General features: G+C 40.2%; 1 protein-coding gene and 1 long non-coding RNA gene across 3 annotated transcripts in view; one reads left to right on the forward strand and one right to left on the reverse strand.

Annotated features, from left to right (window-relative positions):
* The window catches only part of LOC105386573 (serine/arginine repetitive matrix protein 2), a 76,911-nt gene that overhangs the window by 30,436 nt on the left and 28,074 nt on the right, over window positions 1–18,401 (reverse strand). For both annotated transcript variants that reach the window (XM_038107744.2, XM_038107743.2), the window contains exons 2-3: window positions 17,752–17,895; window positions 8,749–10,442 (exon numbers count right to left, since the gene is read on the reverse strand). In XM_038107744.2, the coding sequence (XP_037963672.2) occupies window positions 8,749–10,442; window positions 17,752–17,895 (1,838 nt within the window). The remainder of the gene's footprint in view (window positions 1–8,748; window positions 10,443–17,751; window positions 17,896–18,401) is intronic.
* LOC125489626 lies at window positions 11,796–12,605 on the forward strand. Its single transcript, XR_007267101.1, has 2 exons — window positions 11,796–11,995; window positions 12,239–12,605. It is a non-coding gene; the product is annotated as an uncharacterized LOC125489626 (long non-coding RNA).

Raw genomic sequence — 18,401 nt, forward strand, 5'->3', positions numbered from 1 at the left:
GAGAGTTGAACCCTTCTTGTAAATTTCAGCTTAGGGTTTGATTTAAATTTGAAAAGTGATTTAAGGTACTTTTTAACTCACAATTTCGTCGAGAATTTTTTTAGATTGAGGAGGAGCTTGCCAGCAAAGCATTGAATAAATATATTTTCAGTTACCTTTAAGCCTTTAAATCTCGACCAACGCTGTAGTTTTGTTCGCAGAGTTAAATCCCACGTCGAAAGTAATTTAGGTCACAAGTCTCAGTTAATTGAACGCTGGGATTAGTGACGTCATGGGACTAAGGATAATGGACACGGTCTTAAGGGGATTAAGCGTAGACGCTGTTTCACAAATGTTTCGATAGATAAGAAAAGCTATTTGCACGGGCACTACCGTCAAACGCATAAGGTATTGGGAGATATAATAATTACAGTTTAGCGGTTCTATTATAGGTTAGTACCTACTCTTTTGCCCCTGACGCACTCTAATACCAGAAATATGCCTCTGTATCGGATGCTAGGTGCCCGAAGGAAGTTTTTCGTGGTCAATTCTACATCTATATAGGTACACTACACTACATAAGTCTAGCACTTTGGAAATCCAGCCAATCACAGCGCTGAATACTTGAGTTCTGCTTAACTTTACATTGTCAGATGTGAAACTGGCAGTCAGTGTTCATAATATTATTTCATATTTTATTAATTAAATAAGAAACTTATTATTCTGGTAGAGTGGCAGACATTCAATCAATGTTGGAGTACAAGTTCGAACTGTAATTTAAAGCAACAGTATGCACAGAATTTAATTAACATTCAGGATACGTTTGCAGAAGCAACGGTGCGTTCGAATTTTATCCAAACACGGCCGTAGGGAACATTTTTGAATATTGGCCCGCACTTCGATCCCCGCGTTTCCGATCAATAAATACCAAACTGCGTCATTCACCGTACACATAGATATACATCATCGAATAAATTTGGTATTTTTGATGTGTGATTGGAGTGAAAGCTCCTCATAAACCATAATGCATAAATAGTTAAAAATATGAGTAGTAGAGCTCATAATTTTTATATAGCCGAGCTCATAAAGTGCTTCCACAATTAACACTATCCGGAAGATTCTAGGCCATTCGGATGGCACTTTAACGACCTTTTCTATCACGAGGCGGCGTCATAATAATATCTGCAGTTATTTCAACGTAAGACAGGATACCCGACGCCGGCGCCGCATACTAAATGATCTAAACTTCCGTTTTGGACCTGCTGACAGTTTGACAGGTTCGAAGCTTAAATCGGGCAATCCTTGTTGCGCTCGCGCATAAATATGGGACGTTCCGTGTTTAATAGCTTACTTCAATGCTTTTATATTATAGGTAAACCATAGGTAAACATTTATTTATTTATTACACATTGTAACAGGAACACAAAACCCAAATCGTTACAATAATAATTTAACATATAGCAATCACTTTCATACTTCTCTCTAACATAGTTCACTGTTAACTTAGATTTTAGTTCATCGTTTATTTAGATTTTTTGGTGCATGAAAGGAGCATCCCGGATCACGTATGAACTGTTTACTATACCTTAACGACTGGCGCACCTTGGGCTTTCAGAGGCGCGAGCATAGGATTCGATACTATTTTCGAATCTACACGAAAGGTCGCTTTTACCAAACGCTAAACGTATTTAAATCAAATTTTAAACACATTTTGTACTAACTGACAGACCTATGACAGGCTACTAAATACGTTTAGAGTTTGGTGAAATTCCACCTAACATGGAAAAAACAAATGCCACTTTTGGAACTAACAAATTTGCCTTACATTTTGACAGTGACATTTGACGATACGCAACGTAAACGGAGGTTTCGAATCCTGTGCTCGGGCAACAGGAGGCTTTGACGCTAATCTGGTTGGCAAAACTTTTATAATTTTACAAACAATTTAGATATAAATTATTAGGCCAGCCTTTTAGAGCTAATTTATATTGAATCGTGGCCTAAATACTTTCTATTGCGTCAACAATCCACATTATTTAATTCTTTATTATATTAATATCAATTAGTCCAGAAACTCCAGAGGGACTGTAAACAAAAGACAAACTTTTATCACTCTGATTCCTTTCTTAAAACCCGTCCCTAACTTTACACCGGTAGCCGTGCTAGTCTGTCCGGGACAAGCGAGATGTGGGCCACCGGATAACCCGGCCGGATGAGCTATATCTGGATACGCCACGTCCGGATGCCCGAGACGTCACGATCAAGCTAACCGGAGATTCGGATGTTGTGTATGTGGGGCGATTTTATTTATTGTGACCGAAAACGAGTGATGTAATCTATCTATAAAGGTACCGTATCTATGAAATTGATTTGTTTTCGTATGAAAAGTGTCTTAAGCGAGAATGTTGAGAGAATCTTTTAAATTTATTAACTTCAGAAACCTGCGACTATATGGACCTGTGCTAGTTTTAATGTCAGAACCCCTATAGCAAACCTTTTTTACAACGAAACGAAGCTAAATGTACAGAAATACATTCAAAGTCAATAAAGGCGAGAAAAAAAATATAATCACATAATAGAGACAGCCATGTATCTAGCCTAGACTAGGAAACCAACATGAGAAGTGGGACGATAGATAAACAAGTGGGGCAAGGCGAATTTCCGAATGAAAGTACAGCTGGAACTGGTGTCTACTGGATACATACTCTACCTCAATAACTCATATTTAGGTACTTATTATAAATTAGGTTCAGAGTTTTATGCCGCTGTACAGATTTTCATGAAACAATGTGGCTGGCTAAATTATCATTGAGGACATTATAATACTTGGTTAGGTTTAACGATATAAAAACAGTCCCGGTGAGGTCTTCTGTTAATCGAAATTACTTAGGCCCTATTTCACAATGTCTGGATATTTAAACATTGAAACATAATGGCTACCTGTGAATTGTGAGTGTATTTTTTTTTATCTCACAGGTAGCCATTATCCAGACATTGTGTAACAGGCCCTTAGCAAAATAAAATTTCGCCGTCAACAGTTTTAAGCTGCCGCTGTTTGTACGCTTGGCTGTATAATATTATGTAACTCTCGCTGTACAATGACGCCATTGTCCTTTCAAGTGCAAGGATATCCGCTTGTTAGTGCTGCTATACGTGTCTGGAAATATTTTATTTGAACGTTTTGTACTGTAATTCAACCTTTATTTACAGGGTGTTGCAAAAAGGGTATACTAAGCCGAAACCAGCATGTGCAGCATGTTATATCTAAGCCCGAAACTGAAATAAAAAATTTAAAAGCCGCGAAAAAAAAAACATTCTCCATAGTAAAAAGTCTCGTGACCAACTAAGTTTCTATGAAAAATGAATATGCAACACCTGTAGAACCATAATACATATACCCGGGAAGTATCCAGACTTGTCTTCATAATCATCGTAATCAGCCTGTTATCTAGACTTCTAGCAAGGAGCGCCACAATACTCTATTCTCGGCCTCGGCTGTCCTCATCCAGCTATTGCCGGTCACCTGTTTAAGGTCGCTGGTTTAGAGGGTTGGAGGACCAGGTTTATTTTGCCTATTCGTGGTACCTATCTACTGGAGTCTTGCCTAGCTGAGGCATATTATAATATTCAAGAGATCAAGAGTGCATTGCAACTTGACGCTGCAGTGTTTTTATTAAGCGATGATGACATTGATCATGATGGCTCATAAAGTGTGGATGATTAATATTTTTTGCCATTTTCATGATCATCGAGGTGTTTATTACTAAGTTTTTTATGTAATTATTTTCCTTTTCATGTAGGTGATGACATACTTATTACATACCGATTTGAATTCAATAGGTATTACTTAGATTGACAGAGGGATCCTATGTCCCTTTAGTCGACAAAGAGGGGCTGATGAGGCATAGCTTATGCTTGCTAATCTGGGACTAACTGCACTAGATGTATAATTTATTAAATACTATACCAATAACGTAACAATATGTTATATTATTTTTATATAAATGTTAACGCCAAAATTCAATGATACAAGGATAATAATATGAATAATCCAGAATCATGTATGTATGTAATTTGACTCAGGACCGTTGTTATTTCGTGAGTTATGCGTCATGCTACGACGAGGGTCAATGAGTAGATTTAACTACATCACACATCGGACCCCACCCAAATATTCAACAATTCTTGCCGCGTCTTAGCGACACGACACACATGTATAATTCTTCACAAGGTCGGATCTAGACAAAGGCTAAGCAAAACATGTAAGTAGTTAACCGGTTGGGGACCTATCTTATGTACCCGCCTGCATTATGCTATGATCTCATGACCTGCCGTCGGCCTTAAACCAGGTGCGTGATGTAGCATTATGTATGCGAGTGTTGGGATGTAGAAGGTAATGTGACTTAGAAACCGTTTACACGAGCGATAGAATAGTGGTGGCGATTCTATAAACGTGACCGTGTCACCAAAGAGGAAAAAAGTCAAGATAGCTTTTTGAACAAAAGTCTAGTAAATTGTGTTCATGAAAAACTCTTTCCGTTTACCTTTATCGCATTTATTTCCTGTATGTAAGTAAAGTATCTATGTATTAACCAATTTTGTAACACTATCTATCAATCATCAATCCACGCATGGGCGGATGATACAAATAATAATGTAGTACCAACTACTAAATGGGTACATTCACTCCATGCTTATAAATGTATAAATAAATGTATCGATCGATTGCCTATACATCTGTCTAATATCAGTTCAGAGATCGAAAGGAGTGCGTATACAGGATGTCTCATTCGTCAACGTCATTTGGTAGAGAATGCTCTTAGCATTAAGTCCACCTGATTGTACATCTACTTTTGTAAATTGTGCAATATAAATAAATAAATAAATAAATTCCGCTAGTAGTTGTATCACCTCATAGCGGTGAGTCGTCATTCGAAAATCTTTTGGTTGTGAAAAATTTGCGTAATAAGGTAACGAAATTCAAACTCCCCATACTAAAAAGTAACACAACCAACATATTATAATTTATAAGGGGAACCGGAGACGATTTTTTTTTAATTGTTAAGGTAGTTGAAAAGATATTAAAGTGTAGAGCTAGCTATGAGGCTATAACCGTACCATGTAAATAAAGTATTGGTTGCTCGACTGATTGGCGATGTGGGTAGATTAAAGATTACAGCTCCAATGAATGAGTTATGTGTGGGAGAGGCGCCAAAATGTAGACAAATAAAGGCGTACTATTATTAAAATGTATGAATAGTTACTTAGGCAATAGTAAATAAAATGTTCCTATATGTACTCAAAATATAAGTGGGCGAAATTTTTCATGGTTACGTGCAAGATGGTTTGTGCAAAAATCCAATAGATACAGTTTTTGTTACATTAAAAAAGTGCCAATACCTAATAAGTAAGTACCTACATATTGTTATAATGAGATTTGGTTAGTTTATATTTTATATTATACATATAATCTACTTAGGTATAACTAGGATATCAATTTTATATTTATTATTTACCATTACAATTATTAGAAAGAATTTGATTACAACCTGGTGGCAGGGAAGCCCTGTTTTATACTAACCATAAAAGAGTAACTTGGTAGTTATTAAAACCATATAAGTATACATACATATGGGTAATATTTAATATGCTTATTGCTTACTTGTTTACCGTTATTTAGCTATCACTGATTTTACAACTTCGTTCTCGCAATTTTGAAGTTAACCATTAAATTTAACGATGTCGCTATACACTTAATTAGAGGACACGTTTCATAATAAACAAAATAATGTTAATTTTTTACACATACTTATTTATAAGTATAATTATTTTACCTTATTTTTAATCTGTATCTTTTATCGCATATAGACATTTTTCTTTCTGTCATTTGTCTTTTAACCATAGCAGAAACTGTACAAACAGTCAAACATGAAATATAATTAGCCGCAATCTAAATAGAAATGAAAAAGATTCAGCGTCATTAGGCTATCCTTTTCCGTTTAGGAGTAATTTAGTGCTATGTTACTAACTTTAGTGTATTGAAAGGTGTTGCAGAAAGCTTAGGGAACACGGGGCGAGTCGACTACATTTGCAGTCACCATTAGCAGTATGCACAAGGGTGAACCAAACCTGGTGGTCTAGTACAGGTTTGATAGTTCGTCGAAAACTATAAAAGTTTACGTTTTCTCGCATACTAAGTGGCGCCTCTAATGGAAACTATCATGAAACTTTTGACAGATAATGTATGCAGATGACAGGAGAAAACGTACATTTTTTCGTTTTCTTAAATAGCAAACTAACTAGACTAAACTAGAGGGGCTGAAAGTTACGACGCCGCCCGGCCGCATTTACCCTACAAGCATAGACAAGCAAGCTGGCACAAAGCTGAGTGGAATTCTGGTTGGGAAAGTTAGCTTTCAGCCTATCAATAATGGAACCACAAGTCGGCCATTTAGCAGACATGCCAGCTGACTAACTGTCGTAAATACTTGGGAGAAATGCGTTTACCACTTTTATATGGCTTGCTGTTATTCTACTAACATAATGCGAGTTGCTTTAGCCGGAGATGCGTAAACACGGATAAGTATACACCATTAAGTGAGTTTAATGTTTAGTAAAGTAAGTATACCCATAATAAAGAATTAACACGTTTGAAGTTTTTTGTACACGGTACACTAGAGATTACAATTTTGTGCCTGTTATTTCTTGAGAATTACAAGACTAGGTAGATTACCTGATTTAGTAATAAAATCAATCATGATCATGTCATGGTTAAAGTTAAAAAAGCGTTTTACAAGGCGGCAGGTCAAATGAATTAAACACCAATTACCATTTTGTAATTGAGAAATTTCGTTAGGTAAGTTACCTTGTAAAACGTTTAAAGTTAAATCGTTTTTGATTTGATGCCATAGTGCTGCAGAATTAATTTAAAATTTAACAATACAGCTTTATTAAAAGTGAATTAAAGTGAGAGTTTATAGATACAACGTGACATCACCTCTTTTATTTAATTGTTATTATGTAACAACATATCAAGTTTTTTCGGATAAGTTACAAAAATTATTATTTTTTTAACTTTCTATGCCTAAGTCTGGTGTGTAACGTTATGTTCTTATGTTCCATATCTTTAGAATGTGTATTTGTGTAAATTTTATCTCATCTGAAAAATCTTAGTACGGATTTGAAAATCACCCTTTATGCAGGTATACGTTCAAAACAATAAAAAAGTCATTAGTTATAGTGCCACAAACTTATCTGTTCCGGTGAGAGCGAACTAAATTGGTCCATACCTCATTACTTACTGTACTAATGAATTTCATATTGACATAGATTATATGGACCAATTTAGTTCGCTCTCACCGGAACAGATAAGTTTGTGGCACTATAAATATCTTTATTCTTGGAAGTTACAAATGTGACAAGCTTCACAAAAATGTTACACCGTGTGAATGTCCACGATTTATTACGTAGCTACAGACAGAGTACACGCCAATTAGGTTATTGTTTCTTATTTCGTGGGTCGTAAGAGCTAAACTCGTATTATTAATAGACAATACCGAATTGCGAAGAATTTTATTTAACATAAGAAGAAGTCCTTGAGTGTTGTCACATCAACATCACATGCTAGTTAATTGTGCAATAAGTACCTATAAGTGGACTGTATTTGCATCTGTTAAATACGCGGCTTGTAGGTTCATTATGTAAAGAAACGTCGTAGGTATGTAAGACTTAGTAAGTATAATACATATAGTACCTAGGTACTACCTACCTGTAGTTCAGTTAGCAAATGGTTCATAGATTGGAGTAGCTCAGTTATCGCTGCTAAAAGGAAATCGTTTATCAGTTTACAACAATAGTAAATTAAGTAGTGCAACAATACCTAGTAAAAACCTGTGTTTATTTTATCTATTCAGGGTAAGTAAGTTAAAAGAAACGTACCTACGAACCAAGTGACATTATATTCATAGTCCACACGTATGTTGTACCTCGTTTCTACTAGCATAGCTAACGGCTACGGCTGTATGTAGATCAAAAGTACTACATTATATGACATGTACTTTACGTTTACAGTTATCATTAACCAATGTCACAGTTTTGCTCTGTTAAAGCCGCGCTTTTATGTTTCGGCGACAATTTCTACGTGCTTTATGCATCTAAATTGAGGACCAAAACAATAGGTGTGTCGAATATATTATCTGAGGGCAGACGTGTGATGTGTGTGCACTCTCACCTCGCAGCCTCGATGCGAGTGGCGTGTGTGGGAAACAGCTAGTAGGTACTAGGCAAGACAAGCGTTCGGTCTACTGGGAATTCATAGAATACGCCGTAATAGCAACATATGGTATAGTTTAGAGCGGTCGTTGCGTCGCTTGTTAGCTTCAGTAGGCCGCGCTCATGCCGTTTAGATAACAGCCGCTCGCTGATAGATTAACAAAATATATTTTATTTCACTTGCGGCGATCTGTATGTTACCGGGACACGCCCACCTATCTATTGTGATAAACTTCACACTTTCACCGTCTGTTTAACGATCTGTCGGGCTCAGATGCGACTGAATGGGACGCGGCTGATTAGTGCGGCGATGATGTTTTATTATTATAGGATATACGATAGGAGCGGTTGAAGTGTCGCCAGCGCGGGGCCGGCGATCGACCGCGCTGTTTGTAAACATTGCACACCGCGACCGACTGTCGCGAATTAATCAATGAAGGTTTACAATAGAAAGTGTTATTAATTAGGTGTAATAGTTAGCAAGAGGCAAGGACTGACCTGTATCGCTTCTGCACTCTCCTTGTCGAGCAGGAACTCCATGGACTTGTGCGGGCGCGCGGGGCGCAGCGGCGGCGCCAGGGCCAGCAGGCTGCGCGCGTGCAGCACCGTGCGCTGCGTGTCCACGTCCGTCTCCAGCACGCCGGGCGCGCGCGGGGGTGCGGGCGGGCGCGGCGGGCGCGGGGGGGCGCCGCGCGCGCCCGCCGCCGCCGGGGCGCCCGAGGCTCTCAGCGGGATGCGCACGTAGGGCGGCTCGGGGCCGGCCACCGCCGCGCGCTCCGCCTGCCCCGCGTCTGCCGCCGGCGCCCCCGCCCCGGCCGCGCGCGTGCTCGCGCCTGCGCTCCGCGTCTTCTTCTCACCCTTGCGTCCCGAGAAACGGAAGTTCGCGAATCGCGAGAGGAAGCCGGCGATGCGGCCCCTCGGCGCGCGCGCGGGCGCGTCCTGCATGGCGGCGGCGGCGGCGCGGTCTGCGGGCGCGCGCGCCGGCGCTCCCGGCCCCCCCTCCACCACCACCACCTCCGCGTCGCTCGCGTCGTCGCTCGCGCTCGTGCTCGCGGAGGGCGTCTCGCTCGCGGCGGTGCTCGGGGTGGCCTCGCGCCAGCTCACCTCCGCCACCACGGGGGAGAAGGTGACGCGCGAGCCGGAGGAGACGGCGCGGGGCGGCGCGCGGGGCGCGGGGGGCGCCACGTGCTGCAGCGAGGCGCGCAGCTCCTCGGAGGTCTCCCGCGGCGGCGAGGCGCGCCCGCGCAGCTCCGGCGTGGAGCGCACGCGCGCGTCCCCGGTGCGCCGCGGCGGCCGCGTGAAGGCGGGCTCGGGGGAGGCGCGCGGGGAGGCGGGGGGCGAGGCGCGGCGCCGCAGCTCGTCCAGCACGTCGTCCCAGGCGCCCCAGGACGCGCGCAGGCGCTGCGCCGTGAGCCGGGACAGCTCGCGGTCGTAGTGCTCGCTGCCGGCCAGCGCGCGCCGCGCACACTCGTCCAGGCGCCGCGCCGTCGCCTCCATCTCGAGGGCGAAGGCGCGCTCCGACTCGGTGGTGGAGTCGGAGCCGGCGCTGGGCTCGCGGGCGGGGGTGACCACATCGCGCGCGGGCGGCGGGGCGGGCGGCGCGCGCGGCGGCGGCGGCGGCGGCAGGCGCGGGCGCCGCGGCCCGCGGTAGTCCAGCGCGGTGAGGTCGGCCACGCTCACGGTGAGGCTGTCGCTCACGTGGAAGGCCTGGCGGAAGCGCGCGGCGTGGTCGGCGCGGCGACGCGGCTCGGGGCACAGATGCAGGTCGGCGGGCAGCGAGGCGGCGCGCGCGGGGCGGCGCGGGGCACTGGGCGGGCGGGCGGCGAGGCACGGCGCGCTGCCGGCCGCCCCCGGCGAGCGCGCGCGCTCTATTTCGGTCGGGCGCGGCGCGGGCGGCGGGCGGCGCGCGCGCTCGCAGTAGCCGCTGTCCTCACTGAGGTTCTCGGCGGAGAGGTGCGCGGGCGCGGGCTTGCGCAGCGGCGGCGGCGGCGAGGCGGGCGGCGACTCCAGCGAGTCGGGCGACAGGCTGGGCGAGGCGGGCGCGGCGCAGGTCCGCTCGAGGGACTCGAACTGCGCGAGGCTGGAGGAGCGGGACAGCGAGCCCGCGCTGCCGGGGGACGCCGCGCGCTCGCGCCGCCGCCGCTTGGCCGGGCACGCCCACTCGCGCTCAGACTCGCTGTCGCACTCCGACCCTGATGGACCAAGTGCTCCTTCTACATACACATTTCTCCGACCTAACATTTCATAAGATTCCTCGCTGGCAGAGATTTCTCTTGTCAGTCTAGAAAAGCGGGCTATATTCAAATCAACATACTACATCTGATGCAGGAGCAACGTTGTCGTGTGTGTGGGTCTAGTAAAACTAATTATGAACTAACCTTGTTCCTACTGAACTAGCATTGAATAGTAAATTAAGAATAAGAATGAGGAGATAACTACCTAACTATGAATAGTTGTTTGGAAACCATCCAAAAGAACTTCCCAAAACTGTCTCATCATACGACAGCATCTGTATCATTATGATATCGAAGACTAAATCATCCACTTCAAACTGATAACACCCAATAAACATTTATTCACACTTGCACATCACATCACATCACATCAAATTAATACAAATATCTAAATTAAGGCTGTCACTAAAGCTGGAAGAAAATCAGAATCTGTCAAATTAGCGATGCGCGATTATAAATGATACTACATTAATTATTCGATTATTACAATCATTCGATTATTCGATTATCATTTTAGAGTATTACTAATCATTTACCACTACTTTTGTATCGCTACTTATTCGTCGCTACTTTTTCATTTACTACTTATTCATCGCTGCTACAAATTTGCGCGGGACGCTAATTAAATTTTTTTTTACTCAGGTGTTGTATAGAGATGGGGTTTGTGGTTTAAAAAAAACATTGTTCTTTTCAAGAAAACCAATATCACTGCCACTAGTATATATTGGAATCTACTTTTTAAACATATACAGGGTGTAACTTTATCAGTGAACTTCCCGCAGGCAGGTGACTCTAACCGAAATACCAATTGCAGGGACCATTAACCTTAATTTATACTTAAACATTATGCATTGATTTATTGCTTTGACACACACATAGTTAACTATAAATTCCTGACTATTATAAGACCCTCTTTTTACATGTAACATCATTGATTAAGTATACTGCACAAAATAATGGTAGGTAAGTTGTTTGTAGGAATAGATGAATGAACTAACTAATATAAGTACTTACCGGTAAAAATATAAACCCTGCATTGCTGTAAATAGTCCGATAAAAAAACTAAACCAATTGAAACTAGTTACATATAAATTTTATTTTACTATATTATACATAAGTATATTGAAATCTGTTCTTGTGTACAAATAAAGAATATTCTATCTATCTATACCTATTTATAAACAAAAAAACTAGGCAAATAATTAATATATAATATAACACTGCTAAAACATCCCTTAGGTACTTACTTACACAGATATTACTTGGTTTATAATTGTTTAAAAACCTAGTTATTATTCGATATTCCCACCCCTAGTAGGGTAGCCTGGGTACGGTTAAAACAGGGTACGGTTGAAACAACTCTAATAATTCCTAAACTATGGGCGGTACGACGAGGGGTCCAAGGGGAGAGGGACGCGGCTTGCGAGTCCAGACATGAATCACAGTGCTTCGTCGCATTTCGCGCACCGTGCACGTGTGTAGGTGGCCTCATTGTATTTTTTTCGACAAAAGTAAGTATTTTGTTTTGTTTTCTATTTCCAATTGTTTCGTTGATATTAGCATTTGTGTTTTAAGTGTTTTACTACTTTGTTGCTAGACTTTATGGGTTCGGAAACACTAATTTGTTGTTGTGTAGGTTATTTTGTTTTGGAGGTGTGTTCGTTTTAGTAAAAAATTAGTGGTTGGGTACGGTTGAAACGATATTTGTGGGTACGGTTGAAACAATGAGTTCATATTATTTTCTTATTTTTTAGATGCCGAGAGTACGTGTAAGGAAGACTTTGAGGGCGCAGATCGACTTGTTGCAGCACAAAAACGCTTATGAAGATGTAAAAGCAGGATATTCATTGCGGACAGCTGCGGAGAATTTTTGTTTGGTTAATTTTAATTGAAAAGTGTTATTAGTTCTGTTGCTTTTGTTAACTACGTTTTTTTTTAATTATATTTAGTTTTAATATTGTCACTGAGAACGTTAGGTTAAGGCTGATTAAAGTTATCGTTAATTTTATTAAAACATTGAAGACTGTGATTAAAGTTATCGTTAAGTTTATTAAAACATTGAAGACTGATGTTAAAATGCTATAATTATTAAGAATTACAATAAATGATGATTAAAACTTGTTCAAATGTATTATTTTTGTATCATTTGCATATGTTTCAACTGACCCCAGTCACTGTTTCAACCGTCCCTGGTATGGGGACGGTTGAAACAAATTCTTTTTTTATTTCGATTTGGTTTTACTAAAAAAATAACGTAGCTGGTAATAAAATGGCAATGCCTTTTGGTAGGTAGAAACACGCTCTCTTATATAAGATATCTTCATCATCGCTCGGCTTATAAACGGCAACATTGTGGACGATATTATTGAAATTGTTTCAACCGTACCCAGGCTACCCTAGTGTCCGTCTTAGCGGCGCCCTGGTAGATGGCGCCATAGCTGACCGTCGCCGGCGCGTCTGTGTTCAACTTGCCACGCCCGCGCCCCTTTCATTCGTCTCACTCATCATTACATTGTTGCAAATAATCGATAATCGAAAAGTAGTGGTACTCATCCACCGCTACTTTTGCATTTACGAATACAAGAAGCGGTTAAGTGCGAATCGATAATCGAAGTAGTGGTGCTTATTCGATTATCGTAATATGTATATCGCTACTTTGATATTCGATTATGGAGAGTAGCGGTAGTGGTGTATTCGATTATTGATATAAGTGATAATCGCGCATCGCTATGTCAAATCTAGTGAGGGGGGGTTGAGGTATGCGGGGCGTTCTACGGACAATGACATGAAATTTTAACATAGTACTCGAAAACATAAAAGTGAAGACATGCCACTTTGTTAAAAATATACTAAGTAAGTAATATTGTTTTGTGATACGAAAATATTTATTTTTATTTGAAAGTATTTTTAATATTTAATAATTAATTATATATAAAGTCGTACCCGTGCCGATATTTATACAGGTTGTTGCAAAAAGGGTTTAATACTATGCCGAAACCTACGTGTGCAGCATGTTATTGATGTTATTTCTAAGCCAGGAAATGAAATCAGAATGTAAAAAAATCGCGAAAATATTATCAGAGTTTAATAGTTCAGGGTGTTGTATTAAACTCTGCCCCCGTGTAATAAAAAAAGTATAGTTAGCCGAAAGGGCGTTACTCAGGCGTCACTCTGAAAAACTTTTATCCTACGTAATTTTTTATATTCATGAAAAAAACGCTGCTTCATAAAAAATTTTTTTGGTCACGTGACCTTTTAGTTAGACGACCTGTTTTTTTTTGGTGTTTCAAAAGCAGAACAGTAGTTTGCAGAACTCTGCATATACAGGGTGTCACAAAAGGTTACGTAGCTGGCAAAGGGATATGGGGAGGTCACCAGAAAAATAATAACATGTAAGTACCCCCGCAAGGGAGTACATTAGTACAAGGCGAGAGTGTGTATTTTTTTTTTTAAGTACTTATGTGTATTTGGGATATGATAGAAATAATATTTTTGTTTCTTAAAAACCAAAAAATTTACACCTTGCTGCGCTCTTTTGCTCACTGTAAGTACACCTACAAATATTGCTGTATTAAAAAAAACGGTTTTGTTATAACGATTATAAAAAAAAAGTTATTTTCATGTCAAGGAGTCATTTACCTAATTACGATTTCACTCAACAGCAGGTGAACTGAAAAAATAAGTTCTAGTTCTATCATCACTTTAGATCGCAAACATTGTAACTCCACTTTTCTCGGCGAAAAGTACTCTTTGGTGTCAATAGAAACGTTTTTTGAATTCACATGTTTTCCTCTTTATTCGAAAAAAAAAAACAGTATTCCGCATTTTACCATTTGTTTTCCTCTAAACCCCAAACCGTGATTTTTAAACAAGAAAACTTAGTAATTATACCCTTTATTCTCATATATACAACGTGCGATGTAGGCGAACGTGAACGAAAACTATGCAATAAGCCTTTGTTTTTATTACTACTTTAGTAAATTACAATAACATACTCAACAATGTTAATTTTTTTTTGCAATGTTATGTTGTTAAATTAAGATCTAATATTTTATTAACATGAAGTTACTTTCAACTTTTTTTTTTGCATCTATGCGTCGAATCACAGCATGACGGCTGCTGCAGCTTCCTGCTGTCCTGTCCTCCAACCAATCCCACCAGTACTGCAGGTTGCGTCGAATACGAGCCATTCTCTTCGACTTGACAAGACAGGTGCTCCCGGAAGGATCATAGATCGCACGGAACCCGTACCGTATAGAGGCAACGGACTCCTTTGCAACAGCCCCCCAGATTCGGAAGTAGCCCATGCACTGCATGGCGAGCACAGCTGCAGCAATTTTTTCGTAATGAATCATTGGGATGTCATCCCCGAAGGAGGCTCTCAGCCTACCTCACGACCTGTGTGACATTAGAAAAATGCACTGTGCTAACGCCGTTTGCGAGCTTGATTTGCAGGACCGCGTTGTATGCCAAGTTCCACAGCAGAGGGGTCCAAGACCTACCGCTGTGGAACTCCGCAACTGAACTTCTTCAGTGAAAACAAACCCTCTCTTTTCGCATCCTTAATGTACTTGTTAGACACGTATGACCTCTGTCAATTTTCTGCAGATAAGAAGACAAGTGATGGTATACAAGAGCCGCCCTAAAGGTACGCCCTCTAGGGGATAGAGTTGAACGCGGTTACTATTTTTAAGCAAACAGCCAGCGCAACAACTCGCCCGTGGTTCTTATCCTGCTCCGACAGTGAACGAACGCAAAGTATTGTACCCACTATTCGAATCCGCATTTCGGATGCCAAACTGACTGTCCGAAAGGTCGAAACCGTACCACCACAGAGGTATGACTCGTTCGAAGAGCTTATCAGGCTCTTACAGCAATCAGATGTGTCGGTACACTGAAAGATAATCTACAGGCCTGCTTTATTTATTTAGGAGCACTAATGGCCTCCTTTCAGTCATTGAGTCACTGGCACTCAGGCTGCGGTTGAACAGGAAGATAGACTGTCTAAACAAATCATTTTTAGGCTAGTTAAAAAAAACTTTAGGTGGGTAGTATGCCAACTAGAACTACAAATAAAACAGTATTTTTGTCTCCTCTAAAATTTGGTCACGAGGAGTTACGATGATTACGATCTAAGGTGACGCTGACGATATTTTATACAAGGTATTGAAAAAAGGGTATAAAGCTTAGCCAAAAGTGGATTTAGGTGCCATTCTGATCCACTTTTCTTCTACAATTTTGAAAATTCACGTAACAAAACCTTTTACATAGAAACTTATTCGATCACGTGACTTTTTACTATAGAGACCGAATTTATTTTTCGAGAATTTCCAAAACTTGGAGAACAAAAGTTGTTCAGAATAACCCCTGAGTCAAACCCTTTCGGCACAGTATACCCTTTTTGCAACATCCTGTATAGGTAATATCAGGTTTATAAAAGACCTGGGCCTGTAGAGTGAGACTCGGCATGGGGAGTCATAATTTATAGATCTTTTAGGTTGCAGTGGCGAATGGGCACTGGTAGCCCTGCCCTTTTCTATAACTATAACTATAGGTAATTTTATGGCAATTTAAAAATGGTATAACATTTATCTATTTGAAAAAATCATTAAAAATATACATTACCTATCACCCTAATTTAAAAAAAAATTCAGCCCTTACTTTAAACTTATAACACCCCTCTATTTCCTTCAGGGGTTAAAAAACCTGTGTATTTAATATTTTCTTATGAGTTTTTTTTTAAAAACTAGGCACTTACCTAGTTGTACATAATATTATGCGGTATTTTATTCCACTTGTAACGCATAAAATTCATAGCTACAGTAAACATTTCATTTTTTTTATGGCGAGATACAGTCGCACTTAACCGCTTTTTTGCAAAGCTTGTTAAATAGATTTAAAAAATTATGTAAATTTTAGATCTTCAATTTTTAAAAATACTTACTTATTTTTAACAACCTGTAGTGTACAGACTACCACATCTTAAAATATATATATTTTTAATTAACTACGGTTTTTGGTTTCAAATAAAACAAATTATGAACTTACTTTTCAACACTCTGTATATTGTGTAGCTTACCTACCATACACAACCGTTAAAATAAAATAAATTACCCCTCAGAATATAAACAGGCTCGCGCTTTGGCATACTGCATTGACCGTATAGTTCTTATTCGGAGAATCTAATAAGTGTCATTATGTGCAATGTTTACCTTTATCTATGCATCTGTAACTCTATAGTAAAAAATGTAAACAAATCGAAAAGGCGAAATGTTTTCTAAGAATTTTCGGCTTTTCTGCATCTAAAATGATTAGAAAATTAACTTTCCATAGCAAATGCATATGTATTATAATACTTGTAGTCATAATTTGTTGATATAATCAGTTTTTGTGAAATATTTGATAAAAAATAAAATGGCGTGGGTATCGCTCCTAACAGGCCGCCACCAGGGCGACGACTGAAGAAATCTGAAATCTGTCACGGTGTCATCATTTTTAAACCGGAATTTATTAGTTTTTTGCAAAAAAAGTTGACTTCTGGTCCATTAAATCCAACTCTTTAAGGTAACTTTGTTAAGAATTTAATTACCTACACATACATATAAGATTCCATGAAAATGGGCCCTCTGATTTCGAGGGTTTTTTCATAATAAGTCAAAAAATGGCAAAAGACATGGTGTGTTTGCAATTTTTTTTAACATACTTATTATAATCCTGCACCAATTTATAAGCAACTAACATGTTCAGTATACCCTCTGCTACAAAATATATTTTTATCAATGTGATAGAAGCCACCGTTTTTCCAATCTAATCAAGTATATCAAGCCGACTTTAGCATTTTAGCTTTAGGGATCCCCTTAAGACTTTTTTGAAACTTTTTTGAGAGCGGTTTTAATTTTGACAGCTGTCATCTGATCATTGGTGTGCCAATGCCAAACGGTGAACTTATTATGAATCCGATCCAGAATCCAACAGTAACTATTTTTAGTATAAATTTTTGATATACAGCTGGCTCAACAATAGAAAAATGTTGGACTAAAGCTCAAACGTTGGATTTGTAAAAGTGTCTAATACCGCCCTCTACTTTTAAAATTATGTACTACTGCTAGCACTTTATTAACTCAGTTTCTACTAAGTAATGCTACTCGACGCTAGATGGCGCTAAAACTGTAATTTATTGTAGATTTAACTAGTTTTGTGCCAATAAAAATATAATAACCAATGTCGGTACTTAAAGCTTATATTAAATTAAGAACTAATTATTTACCCGCTCCCCCGCGCACATGTATGACAGAGTCGGCGTCGGAGTCGGAGAGCCAGGTGGCGGCGGAGGATCGTTCGGAGCGGAGGTCATCGCTCGTCTCCTCAACTATCGTCTCTAGGTACAGCGCATGGTTGCTGCCGCCGTCCCCTGGTGGACAAAGAAAATGAAAATTAACTTTTATGATAATAAAAATATTATTATACTTGAGTTCTGTATAGATGGCGCTAGTAGAATAATCTCGGAGGAAATAAACATGATTTCTTATGGATTTGATTGAGTGTGGAGTCAATGTGTGTCAAGTCTCAATGTGGATGAATAGGTTCGTATTCTGGCATATATCTAATGACATACAATTATCGTACCCTTCCCTCCCATATTTAAGCTTGCACACTACCATACCCAGCTACAAGCAACTCACTCCTTGCAAGTGCCAGCTACAGTATGTATTTGCTACTGCCAGTTTCAAAAAGTTTATCTATCGATAGCTGACAGTTACTTTCATACGATTTTGACGTAATGCAACTTTTTATGTGTCAAAATTGTATGATAGTAATTTTAACTGCATTCGAATAGATAGAGTATTGAAACTGGCAATAACTGGCATGTCTGTAACTGAAAGCTGGCTAGTTGCAATTGCAAGTAGCTAGCACAAG

This window comes from Plutella xylostella, chromosome 15, assembly GCF_932276165.1.
Source record: "Plutella xylostella chromosome 15, ilPluXylo3.1, whole genome shotgun sequence".
Classification (NCBI taxonomy): domain Eukaryota; kingdom Metazoa; phylum Arthropoda; class Insecta; order Lepidoptera; family Plutellidae; genus Plutella; species Plutella xylostella.